This window comes from Xenopus tropicalis, chromosome 7, assembly GCF_000004195.4.
Source record: "Xenopus tropicalis strain Nigerian chromosome 7, UCB_Xtro_10.0, whole genome shotgun sequence".
NCBI lineage: Eukaryota > Metazoa > Chordata > Amphibia > Anura > Pipidae > Xenopus > Xenopus tropicalis.
In genome coordinates this window covers 95,910,413-95,923,865 of record NC_030683.2, presented here as the reverse complement: position 1 = coordinate 95,923,865, position 13,453 = coordinate 95,910,413, and the positions used below count along the sequence as shown (strand labels likewise).

The 13,453-nt window shown below is 38.7% G+C and overlaps 1 protein-coding gene across 2 annotated transcripts in view; it reads left to right on the top strand.

The window, feature by feature from the left end:
* Positions 1-13,453, top strand: part of vps13d (vacuolar protein sorting 13 homolog D) — a 161,844-nt gene that overhangs the window by 40,237 nt on the left and 108,154 nt on the right. For both annotated transcript variants that reach the window (XM_012967176.2, XM_012967175.2), the window contains exons 17-22: positions 3,830-3,960; positions 4,678-4,810; positions 5,470-7,680; positions 8,205-8,356; positions 9,564-10,592; positions 11,722-11,812. In XM_012967176.2, the coding sequence (XP_012822630.1) occupies positions 3,830-3,960; positions 4,678-4,810; positions 5,470-7,680; positions 8,205-8,356; positions 9,564-10,592; positions 11,722-11,812 (3,747 nt within the window). The remainder of the gene's footprint in view (positions 1-3,829; positions 3,961-4,677; positions 4,811-5,469; positions 7,681-8,204; positions 8,357-9,563; positions 10,593-11,721; positions 11,813-13,453) is intronic.

Genomic DNA, 13,453 nt, shown 5'->3' with positions numbered 1-13,453 from the left:
GCATTTTAATGGCTGAGGAGTGGTGGTGAGTAAGTTGTGGTTGAGCAACAGTTTTTAGATTCCCTTTAATATATTTAGTACAGTACACAAAGGTACTAGTCCAAGTACTAATACATTTTTTTTGAGACAGGAAAGACATTTCTTTCCATTAGAGATGGCTTCAGCTTTTATTTCTGTTTTATCTTCATCGAGAAGTTAGTTTGGATTTTCTTATTTCACTTGTTTTAACCTAAAACATGTTCTATGTGCAAAGATTTCCCAGTACAGTTGGTTCAGTCAGGCCCGGACTGGCAATCTGTGGATTCTGGCAAATGCCAGAGGGGCTGCTACACAGTCTGTCACTATTTATTGTGCTGTTTGGACCTCTGTGTACTTGAAATGGCAGGGCCTATTTTGAATCCCAGTCCAGACCTGGGTTTAGTCCTTTGCTGAAAGTCTTTCAGCAAAGGTGCATGTTCATTTTCATTCATTTATATTTTTAATGCTTAAAGGACATGTAAAGCCTACAATGTATATCAGTTGGGCATGTCTCCCCCGCCCAAATGGCATTATTTGTACTGCATATATCCCCTCGCTTGCCAGCACCATCACATTTTCCTAAAGCAAATAGCAGCTTTCACCCGGTGGCCATTTTCCCTCTGATACATAATCACATTTAAATCTGCAAACAGCATACACACACACAGACCCAGTACCGCCGCTCCCTATACGCAGAGTACGCACTCTGCTTAGGGCACCAACTCCCAGGGGGGTACCCAGTACCGCCGCTCCCTATACGCAGAGTACGCACTCTGCGTAGGGCACCAACTCCCAGGGGGGCACCCAGTACCACCGCTCCCTATGCAGCAGCGACAGGCCCTTTTATAAGGTTGCGCCCGTGCATATGACGTCACACGTCAGCGACGAGGCGCAATCTTATAGATTATCCTGCCGCATAAGAGAGAAGGAGCTGCTGATGAAGACTTGGTCTGTTGGGGTACTTTGTATGGGGGCAATTGGGGGCACTGTGTGTGGGGGCTACTGTCTATGGGGGGTACTGTTTATGGGGCAATTGGGGGCATTGTTTATGGGGGCAATTGGGGCACTGTGTATGGGGGCACTGTTTATGGGGGCAATTGGGGCACTGTGTATGGGGGCACTTTCTATTGGGGGCACTGTTTATGGGGGCAATTGGGGCACTGTGTATGGGGGCACTTTCTATTGGAGGCACTGTTTATGGGGGTAATTCTATTGGGGGCACTGTTTATGGGGGCAATTGGGGCACTTTCTATTGAGGGCAGTGTTTATGGGGGCAATTGGGGCACTGGGCACTGGGTACTGTCTATGGGGCAATTGGGGGCACTTATGGGGGCAATTTCTATTGGGGGCACTGTGTGTGGGGGCTACTGTCTATGGGGGCTACTGTCTATGGGGGGTACTGGCTATGGGGCACTGTGTATGGGGGCACTGTTTATGGGGGCAATTGGGGCACTGTGTATGGGGGCACTTTTTATTGGGGGCACTTCCTTAATATTTGGGGGAGGGGGCACAAAAGTAAATTTCTGCTTAGGGCACCCATTTGGCCAGCAGCGGCCCTGCGTCTCAAGCATTTATTCTATGCTTAAGTCAAAGTGATAGATTGTTGTATTTCTTGGGATAAGTGTCTTCTTCCCAAAGTATTGGTCTCCCTGATCCTCTCCCACTCAAGCTTTTATAGGGGAGAAAACTCTAAAACAAGCACCCGTTTCTAAGGGCATAAGACCACATTCATTTAACAACTGTGGAGGTGGTCCAACAAGATGGCCATTCTACCTACAGTATAACGCTAACGTACACAAATACACAGAGGCATTTGTAAGGGTAAGCTACAGCAGGGAAAGTAAGTATTGAACACCTCAAGGTTTTTCTCAGTAAATATATTTCTAATGGGGCTATTGACATGAAATTTACACCAGATATTAGAAATATATTTACTGAGAAAAACGTTGATGTGTTCAATGCTTATTTTTCCTTCTGTATATGTGAGTACAATGGAAGCACAACTAATCTGGCCAACAAGAATACAAAAGAGGGAGAGAGGTGATCAATGCACATTCCCTGGTCCCCTGTTTTATTATTAGTATCTGTTGATTATCAAAAAAAATCACCAAGCCGCCATAAAACACCAAGCCCATATTGTAGTTGTAACTATTTCTCTTTCATCATTTTTTTTTTTCATAGTCTTTGACTAGGGCAGGAATCCCCAACCTTTTTTACTCGTGAGCCACACAAGCATGAAAAAAAATATTTGGGGATGCTAAATAAGGTCTGTGATTGGCTGTTTGGCTGTTTGGTAGTCCCATGTGTACTGCTGGCTCTGCTTGGAGTAAAACTGTTGTTATGCTTCCAAAACCAGAATTGTGAAAATAAGCACCTACTTTGAGGCCACATAACCTAAAAATACCTGTTTTTGAAAATGTATGAACAGAACATGTATGTGCATGTACATGTGTGTTGAACAGAACATAAATTACTAATAAAACAGAACCAGGGAATGTGAATTGATCATCCCCCCTCTTATTTGTACTTCCATTGTACTGTACATATTTTTAATTTTACTCCAGTTATACCATCATGATATTAGCCGTGCAAAAACGGCTAAAAAAATTTCATGAAATATATAAAGATATATAATTTAAATTGTAAAGGTGCAACATTTTGCATTATGTTATATTACTTAATGGAATACTGTAATGGAAAAGCTTGTTTTTTGTTTTCTAGCAGAACTTTGCATTGCATTGAAATCTGTTTTTTTTTAAAGAGCCAAGACATTTATTATATATTTAATTCTGAAATTTCACATGGGGCTAGCCATATTCATCATTTGCCAGGTGCCCACAGCCATGTGGCCTGTGCTATGATAAACTTGAGCTGCACTTTACTGCTGCAAGTTGGATTGATATCACCCCCTCCATTTTGCCCCCAGCAGCCAATCAGCAGAACAATCGCAGAAGGCTGATATCGGCCGACTCGCCGATCGGGCGGGTTAGAAGATTTTGAATGGGGCGCCATAGAAGGCGCCTGAGCAAAATCTGCCTTCAGGGCTGAATCGGCAGAAGGAGGTAGAAATCCTATTGTTTCTACCTCCATATCTGACGATTCAGCCCTGAACGTAAGTGGAGGGTTGGAACGATCTTTCGTGCGACCGATTAGGTTAATCTCTTAACCTGCCCGATCGATATCTGTCGGGTAAGGCTGTCGTTTCTGCCCCTACATGGGCCAATAAGCTGCTGAATCGGCCCAAGGGACCAATATCGGCAGCTACAATCGGCCCGTGTATGGCCACCTTTAGTCTTTGTCTTTCAGATTTTCCTGACATAAATTTGTAGTGGATCATGTTACTTCAAAATTGATAAGCATTAAAAAAGCAGATCATAGTTACATAGTTACATAGGGTTGAAAAAAGACCAGAGTCCATCAAGTTCAACCCATCCAAGTAAACCCAGCACCCACAACCTATACTTACCAATCTATACACTCACATATATAAACTATATATACAACCACTAATACTAACTGTAGATATTAGTATCACAATAGCCTTGGATATTCTGATTGTTCAAGAACTCATCCAGGCCCCTTTTAAAGATCAGTCGCAGATCAGCCATTCACAGATTGCCACAGATGTAATGGGCTTCTATGCCTGTTTAGTCACAGGTCATATTCTAATATAATATCATTAAAGCAGTTGTTGGACTGATTCTGTTTAGCTGTGAGATGCATATCAACTATATTGGTTCACAGGATTATAGGTTTATAGCAAATATGTAAAATGACCGGCATTTATATTTCTGTGTTCTTTTTTTCCTAGGTTTTGGGTACCAGTCGGAACTTGAATTAAGGGTGGCAGAGGCTGCCAGAAGACAATACAATAAACTGAAAATGCAAACAAAGGCTGAAATTAGGCAAACAATTGACCGGTTACTAGTGGGAGAATTTATTGTAAGAGCTGTTGCTTGTGTCTCAATAAAACAAACAAACACCATAGAATAATGGCATCTGTTGCAAATATCTGTTAAAAGCATATGCTAGATGGTGCACATTTAAGCTTTATCAGACACATTTAAAGACAAAGTACAAGAGCAGGTTTTCCAGTTGAAACCATTTGAAACAATAAAAGACCTTCATTTAGCTCTGTAACTTATGCAGTGGTACTTTTCAAATTAGCACTGCAGTCTAAAATCCCTTAGTACTTATGGAATGAACCGAGAAGGTATTTCCTTACTTGCAGGGGTACATTTCTATACACGTTTTAGAGCACACATTCTTAACCTGTGGATCAGGACCCAACATGAGTGGCCATGGAGTTTATACAACTTTTTTTTAAAGTTGATAACTGTATTTAAAAGAAGCATTATAACTCTAAAACAAATTAAGGGTCACACCACTGACTTATCCCAACAGATAAAGATTAAGAAATCCCTGTTCATGAGAATAAAGCATTTTTAAAACTGATGGTATTGGTATGCAAATACGACTCTGTGCCTAAAACTTATACAGTGTTGTGAATTGTGTTTCTGCTTTATAAAATACATGTTAATAATATACCAACTTAAATTTAGCTATAACAGTATAGATTCAGTGTGATATATAAACTTGGCTTCTGCTGGACAAGGCTTTGTAAATGCATAATGCAGTGACATTTTATTCTCTTTACAGGAAAATAGTAGACGTTGGACGGTGCGCCTTGACATTTCAGCTCCCCAGGTTATCTTTCCTGATGACTTTGTGAGCCCAGATCCAGTACTAGTAGTGGTAGATCTGGGGAGGATTTTACTCACCAATTCCGAAGGTACAATAAATTCTGTTGTCTGTACAGTGTCCATTTAATGCAGCAACTGAAATCAATACCAAAGTTCTTCAAATCAGTATGTTGGTGTCCAAACTTCTTTATGCAATTTTTGTAACTGATCTATCAGACAAATTTTAGATAACAGTTTTATCAAGTTTGTGATGAACATCCATAACTTTTTTTTTGTTGTCATCTTGTATTACAACATACATTACAGAGTTTATAGATTTAATAACCCATAGTGTGGGGTGGCACAGAGAAGCATGCTGCCAAACTAACACCCAAAAGAGTTAACCTTGCAAAAATTAACTCTAACACTGCTAGCTTACTCACATTAAGAGAGCATGCTTCATGACTACTACCAGTCTTTACAAGGTACATTATTAGATTGGCAGTACACAGATAAACAGTCCATTATGCAGTTTGGTAATTAAATTAACTGCCTCACAATGACCAAACATTGAAGTAGCTTTGATTTACCTTTTTGTTTTTGTGTGTAATTTTGTTCAGGACTGCTTATACATGTATGGGATCAGTTATCTGAAAACCTGGTATCCAGAAAGCTCAGAATTTCGGGGAAATTAACATTTATTTGAAATTAACCTGGTTTATAAGTACAGTAAGTATAAAATTTTAATTTTTTGTTTTCTTGTTAACAGATCACTACAAAGGAAGGGTTTTAGACAACTTGTCTACTGAGGTAAATGATTTTAGTGATGAAGAATACAAAACACCTTTAGCAACTCCTCCCAGCAGTCCACCTCCTGAGGTTACCTCCACTTGTGAAACAGAAGCACCTGCTTCCACAAAAGAAGTACTTAGCAATGACAAACTAGAAGCATACTTACTCAACAACAAGATGTATGAAAAATATTCCCTCTCCTGTATGGATTTGCAGATCATGGTTGGGCATGTAAAAGATAACTGGAAACACATGCATGATGTTGAAGTTGGCCCTGCTCATGTTGTAGAAAAGTTTAATGTGCTCTTACAGTTACAACGCAGGCTAATGTACACCTCTGATCCAAATTATCCTGGAGCCATACTCTCTGGAACATTACCGGATCTTAAGATACACGTGAATGAGGAAAAGATATCTGCACTGCAAAGGTGTTTCACAAGATTGACTAATTCCGAAACAAAACCATCTGATAATACACTCAGGAAAGAAAAAATTTTTAATGAGAGAGAGAACAGTGGAAGGCTTCAGGATTCTGTAATGAACCTGACCCAAAGTATTGTTACTCTTGAGCAGCACACTAGGGAGGTTCTTGTGGAGTCACACCTTCTTTTAGCTGAATTTAAAATTAACTATATGCAGTTAGGTGTTGAAAGCTGTGGCCAGTATATTTCAGTTCTTAAAGTTTTTGGTTCCAATGCTCACTTTTTAAAGAGGCCTTATGATGCTGAGGTAACACTAACAGTCCATGGTCTACTCATGGTGGACACTATGCAAACCTATGGATCTGACTTTGATCTTTTGATGGCTTCACATAAAAACCTGAGCTTTGATGCTCCAACTGGGAGCCTTCGTGAAAGCCGAGCACAGTCTCCTGTTTCCCCAGTATCTGAAGCAAATGATTTTGCACAACCGAATACTGGTGTTTTTAAAGATAAATATAATTGTTCTGAAAATTTGAAAGATCAGGAGTCCCTTATTAAGATTGAATACCAGTTTGTCAGTTCTGAATGTCCTTCAATGAATTTGGACAGCTCACTCCAAGTGATGACTGTGCAAGTGAACAACTTGGATATTATATTGAACCCTGAAACAATTGTGGAACTCATTAGTTTTCTTCAAAAGTCATTCCCAAAAGAAAATGTTGAGGTGAGCCCTCAGCCTTTAAAGAGTGAATTTGAAAGCAATATTCTTGAGCAAGAAACATTCCAGTCCACTTATGAACAGAACACCCACATAGCTGTTGAGATTCATAGGTTAAACATACTACTCTTTAGGACAGTTGCTTTACCTGTTGGTGAGAACTGTGCAAGAAAAATTGCAACTGCTAGCATTGGTGGTACAAAGGTAAATGTATGTTTAGGAAGTAAGTTTGATATAAATGGGTCACTCGGTTGCTTGCAGCTCATGGATCTAACACAAGATGCAGCAAACAGCCAGTATGTCATCAGCATAGGCAGTACAAGCTCCTATGATAACCAGGCAAGTAATGTTGAGGCCTTTGAATGTATGTTTGATAGAAATTTGTTTAATTCCATCCCTATGGATGCATTAAGTTTTACTTTTACCGAACATTCAAAAGAAGAATTCAACCTTAATCTTAAAATGGCTTCTTTACATTATAACCACTCAGCCAAATTTCTTAAAGAGTTAACATTATCTATGGATGAATTAGAAGATAATTTTCAGAATATGCTGAAGACTGCAGCATCGAAAGTGTCTTCAGTACTTGTGAACAAGACAGCTGAATACAGTGAAATGGTTTCATTGTTTGAAACGCCACGGAAACACAGGGATTCCTCTCAATATGAGGAAGAATATGATGGGTTAAATGCATCCAGTCCTAAAATGGACACTGTAAAGTTAATCCTAAATATCAAAATTGAGTCTCCAGTTGTCTCAATACCAAGAAGTCCTGGTAACCCGGAACTGTTGGTAGGACATCTGGGACAAATATTTATTCAGAATTTTGTGTCTGATGATGACCTTTCACGAAGTGACAAACTACAAGTGGAAATAAAAGACATTAAGCTTTATTCCTTGAACAGTAGCCATATAAGTGGAAGGAAGGAACCCAGGTCTGCCAGAAGAGAACAACATAACCCTCCAAACATTCACACAAGCGTCAGTAGTCAGGAAGAAACACATTTTACACGGCAAGATTTTTTTGAATCACTGCATAAAAATGAAGGTAAGGAAATCTCTACAGTTATTCGTTAATTGATATAATGCTGTTGTATGTTAGAAGAGAGGTAGCCACCCTGTTGTAAGTTAGCTGTTGCAGTATTTTTTGCTGCAGTTGATTTGATTTTTTTTTTCTTTTCTGTGTTTTTTTTTTTCCATTTGCCTTTCCTTTTTCTCTCTTCCCATTCACTCCTCTATCAATTATTTCTTTTCCACCTTCTTTGCAATGGTAAGTTGTATTACATTGCTGCATATTGCATTACATCAATAAACTGTATGAGAACTTTTTTGTCCATTTTTGACCATGTGGTGCTGGTAGCATTGCTGTTTATGGATTTTGTCAGTAATTGCAGGTTGTACAGTTGATATCAAGACAAATATGCAAGGATTGTTCTGTGTTTTTTATATCCTATATTCTTTCCATTTGCAAGAAATGTAAGCATACATTAGAACAGATTAATTGTGATTGGTGTTATGCAACTTATGTATTATGCGTCTTATGTAATTGTTTTTTGTTTCTCTTTCAACCAGCTTTTCACATATTACAAAATACTAGTATACAGTTTAAAATGGAAAAGTTTGCACTTGAACCAGAAAATGAATTGTCTTTTTGTTACAATGATGAGTCTTTGGAAGTTGGAAGCATTTTAAAGATTGAGGGAAACTTTGTCAATCATGTTCAGGTAAAAATTTAATTTAATGTATCCATTAATTGGTTTCTACTCATCTCATCATGATTTGCAAAGGAACTTAATACTAGCTCTTGTACCTTTTGCGTATTGCAAGGGCATTTGTTCTCAAAATGTGAGCTTTTAGGGGTTAAGCTTGAAGGGCGGTTAGGGACAGATTTAGGGGGAATTTCTACTGTCCTTAATATTCCTGGAAACTAGGGATGCACCGAATCCATTATTTCTGGGTTTGGCCTTAACAAATCTTATGCGAGAGATTCGGCCAAATACCGAATAGAAACTGAATCCTAATTTTCATATGTAAATTAGGTTGAAGAGGGTGACATAGAAATGTGCACTTAAAATTTGTTCTACTTCCCTGTTCATGTAACCAAAAGTCACGTGATTTTAAGGATTCAGATTTTGATTATTTATAGATTAAATATCATTAGAACTATGACTGAATGTCCAGTTCAGCAATGTTTTCATATGTTTGCAACAATTTTTCCAGCTAGGGGTGCTCTGGCCAAATATTGAGCATCCGAAGGGGGCTTGACCACAGTAAGGCTGGCAGCCTTTTTCATAGGAGCAATTGTTGCATTTTACAGTAATCAAATGTCCTGTCTCATAAGAAAACACCAGAAACATATCCAGAGGATTTTCAGCCTAATTTGATTTAGTATTGCAGAAATTCAGATCATTTTATTTTATCATAGTAGGTGTGATTCTCTTTTGTATCTGTTCATCAGTAAACTGAAAAAGCAACTTTAGTGCATTTAAAGCTTATTTGCAGTTCTGCTATTGTATGTATTATACTGTTGTGCTTGTTGAGTCTTATAAGAACTGGTATTTAGATTCTGAGTTGAATCATTATGTATCTCTACTTACATCAATAGAAAATGTTCTCTTTAAATTTTACAATGAAGCAAATCACCAGCACACCCTTACCTCCTCCAAAAAGTTTTCCACTTGGTGCACGGCCTAGAGAGTCGGCACTCTCAGTACAGTCCAGTAAAAATTTCAGCCGACACAACAAGTAACGTGCAAGCTGGGCAAAGCCCCTGCGTGTTTATTCAGAAAGCTTTATTTTAGCAAGAATAGGACATCCTTTGGCACACTAAAAGTTAGAGGTGAACTGTCCCTTTAAAGTTATTAACATTTTAAATGGCGCATACATAAAACTTTTTATATTCTTGACAGTTATTTGACTTTTCTTTTACAGGTTGTTTTGGCGAAACATGTATACGAACAAGTTTTGCAAACCCTTGATAACTTAGTGTACAGTGAAGACGTGAACAAGCTAGAACAAAGTACTCCATGTACTCCAAAACAGGACTCACCAACATCCTCTGCTTTCAAAAGTCCTGAGACCTTAGGCGAGCTAAAGGAAAGCATGTTGTTAAACACCTCAGGCTTGAAATTATCTGCAAACAGATCTCTGTCTACTCAGCAATCTTCTCCTTTTACACAAATTCAGGCAAACTTTCACATTTCTGAATTACAAATACAGTTAAGTGGAGATCTTACACTTGGTTCTCAAGGACTTGTTAGTTTAAAGTTTCAGGAATTTGATATTCAGTTTAATAAGGATCATCCACAGACTCTAGCAATACAGGTTGCTCTCCGTTCACTGCTTATGGAAGACCTTCTGGAAAAAAATCCAGATTCAAAATATAAGAACCTTATGGTGTCCCGAGGAGCACCAAAGCCATCAAGTCTTGCTCACAAAGAGTATTTGTCACAGTCATGTCCTTCAGTGTCTCATATAGAGTATCCTGATATGCCAAGGTCCCTGCCCTCCCACATGGAAGAGGCTACAAACGTCTTCCAGTTATACCAAAGGCCAACTTGTCCTCCTCGTAAGAAGCAAAATGGGGAGCAAGATTCTGAATATCCATCAACACCACCACCTTCTCCGACATCGCAGAGATCAAAAACATCTTTTGCCAAAGAGAACTTTGATGATTCCTTGGTTCACATTAATGTTTTCTTGGTGGACAAAAAGCATCCAGAGTTTTCTTCATTGTACAAGCGTATCAATCGTAGCGTGGATGTGGATTTTAACTGCCTTGATATTTTAATCACATTGCAGACATGGGTAGTAATTCTAGACTTTTTTGGAATTGGATCAACAGCAGACAATCATGCTGTTAAACAGCAACCATCAGATACCCGGCAAGCACCAAAGTCAGAGACCAATATGCCCCTTGTTTCTGAAAAAGAGCATACCAATACAAAGCTAGATCTTAAGGTAAGAGAGGGTGATAAATATGCAGATCTTGTAACACATATTTGTTGATGTCCTTGAATATTTAGCCATGATTAGTGGTATAGCAAATATTAGCTGCATTCAAAGGGATTCAAAGTTTTTTCAAACATTTGCATATGAACTATCTGTTCATGCGACATTGGGAGGTTATTACTATTAATTTAAACCCCTAACATCAGATTTTACCAAGTGACCGCTCAAAGGAGAAGGAAAGGTAAAAACAAAGTAAGCTTTATCAGAAAGGGCTATGTAAATACAGCTATAAGCACTCACAGTAATGAGTCCTCTGTGAAAAGAAACACATATTCTTCCTTCTATTCTGTACACATGAGCTTATGTGTCAGACTTCCTTCTCTCAGTAAAATCCTTCAGGGAATGACAGGAGCCTGCACAGCTTCCGCCACTCTACTCTCTCCTTCTCCCTACTCCCCTCAGCAGTGAGAGTCAGGGCAGCAGGAGAGATGCAAGCAGGCTAGTGACGTCAGACCAAGTTAAATGGCAGCTGCCGTCTAAATGGAGGTAGCTTCTAGGGCTGTTTACTCACGTGTGGTAAAGCATTCTACAGAATAATATAAATTTGGCAATAAACTGGCTCAGTAGCTTTCCTTCTCCTTTAAGAATAAAGCATCTCTCAGATATGGGGATATAAATATTTAGTGAAGATATATGAAACATATGCAGTCCCTTTAGTGACACACTGCATGTACCGCTGATGTGGCAAGCTTAAAATGTATGATTGGTCATGTGAGCATACATTTCTATAATGAGGTCAGCCTCTCACTGCTGTATGCTAAACATTTCCTATAGATCTCTTTGGGAACCACTGGTAAGTAAAAAAAGTTTTTTATGACCATTACTTTTTCCAACCTGATTAGTCATTTTTACATTGTGCCATCCAGTAAATAGAGAAGTTCTCCAGCTGTATGGAATTCTAATGGGTACACTAATATGGGTAAATTAATACATTATTAGTTACTTTTCATTTTGTAGAAGCAAGAATAATGCACAATATTATGTTGTATTGGATTAATACACAAAATTGTATGGGCTAAGGCTTACTATGTTTATCTGTTTATATGTTTAACTAATTGTGTTCTATTTTATATTTAAGGTCCATTCTCTCTCATTGGTATTAAAAAATACAAGAAGTGAACTAGCTAAAGCAAATGTATCAAAACTTACATCTTACCTTGAAATGATTGGTGAGTGTGGGAAAGATTTGCAAGTAGAACTTTTAATTGGTGGCTATGGCATTGTTTTTGCTATATATATATATATATATATATTTATCTTTGAGAAAGGTCCTAATGAGGACCGAAATGTCGGTTTTAAACAATATGTTTTCAATAAATTTTTGATAAAATTTGAAGGGTGTGCCGGCCATGGATTATTATTTTGTTATATACATATATATATATATATGCGTAAAATTATCTTTAGACAGTTAATTGAGTTATTTGACCCATTATTCCTTAAGCCTTAAAGCGGGTAGCCACCTTTCTGTTAAACTGTAATAAACAAGTGCCGGTTGCCAATATAAGTTTTTTGACAATAGGGACTTATTAGAAAAAAATCACTAGTTTTCCTGGATATTTTTTTTAGAATTAGTGCTTACCTGGAGGTTCAGCTCTGTTCCTTTTAGTTTTCCCTTGTGAAGCCTATATGCATAGCGAGCTCCTCCTCTTCACTCATTTGCATTGCATGAAATAAATGGGACAGATCACATGCAGGATCGGAGCTGCTTTGTCTTCTTCCTATTATATGCTGCCAATCTGCAGTACTAGAGGCAGGAGCCAACACCCCCCCCCCCCCCCCCTCCATTGGGACAGCACTGGACCCAACAATGGGTTAGCATTGACTTTATTAGCAATTAAGTTATTTTGGCAATATGGACTTGATTACAGGCTATCAAAAAAGTGAATGTCCCCTTTAACTTATAAAGTTAAAATGAATGTATTTTTCGGTTAGCAAATTTGATTATCAAAGTTTCAGGCTCAGGAAACAGTTAATTATATTGAGATGCCAGTTTGTTTGCCTCAGAACCTCAGTTTGGTGTATCTTTTTTTTTTTTTTTTAAATGTTTTTATTTTCCTTTTTTCCAAACAAATAAAACAAATATAAGAGAGGGGGAGAGAAAAGGAAGAAAAAGAGAAGGGAAGAGAGGTTGGTAGGGAGTTTACACATTTGCTCGCATTGGGGTTAGTGAGACTTAAGGAGTTAATATGGTAAATTCGGGGTGTCTGCTGTTCTAGGCAGGGGGTCCCCTTCCACATCCAGCCATGGTTGCCATACTTTATCAAACTTTGCTGGGCATCCTCTGGCAAGGTATGTCAATTTAATGGAGGGTAGGGCTCCGTTGATGAGCTTGATCCATTGCTTTTTCCGGGGGGGTTTGGGTCCCATCCAGCGAAGTATAATACATTTCCGAGCATAGTAGAGTAGGGATCGGGCAAATAGTTTAGAGGCAATGCTTCCTACTTGGTCCTCCAGGATGCCGAGTAAGCAGGCGTATGGTGAGAGGAGGGGAGGATAGGAAAGGTGACTTGACATATGCGTGGTGATGTCTATCCAGAAATCCTGGATCCTAGGGCAGTTCCAGATCATATGTAGAAAGTTTGCTTGATCCGCTTGGCACCTGTGGCACTTGTCAGTTTCAGTTTGGTGTATCTTTAATCAGAGAAGTTCTAGCCTGGTTGCTAAGGTCAGCGATTATATTCAACTAACAGATTGGCACCTCCCGAGTGATTATCCCGTTCCTTTAAATATTTTATCTTTGCTTTTAAATTACCCTGGTGAGTGTTTCATCCGTGTATAAAACCAGCGTGTAGATATTATCCTCTTTA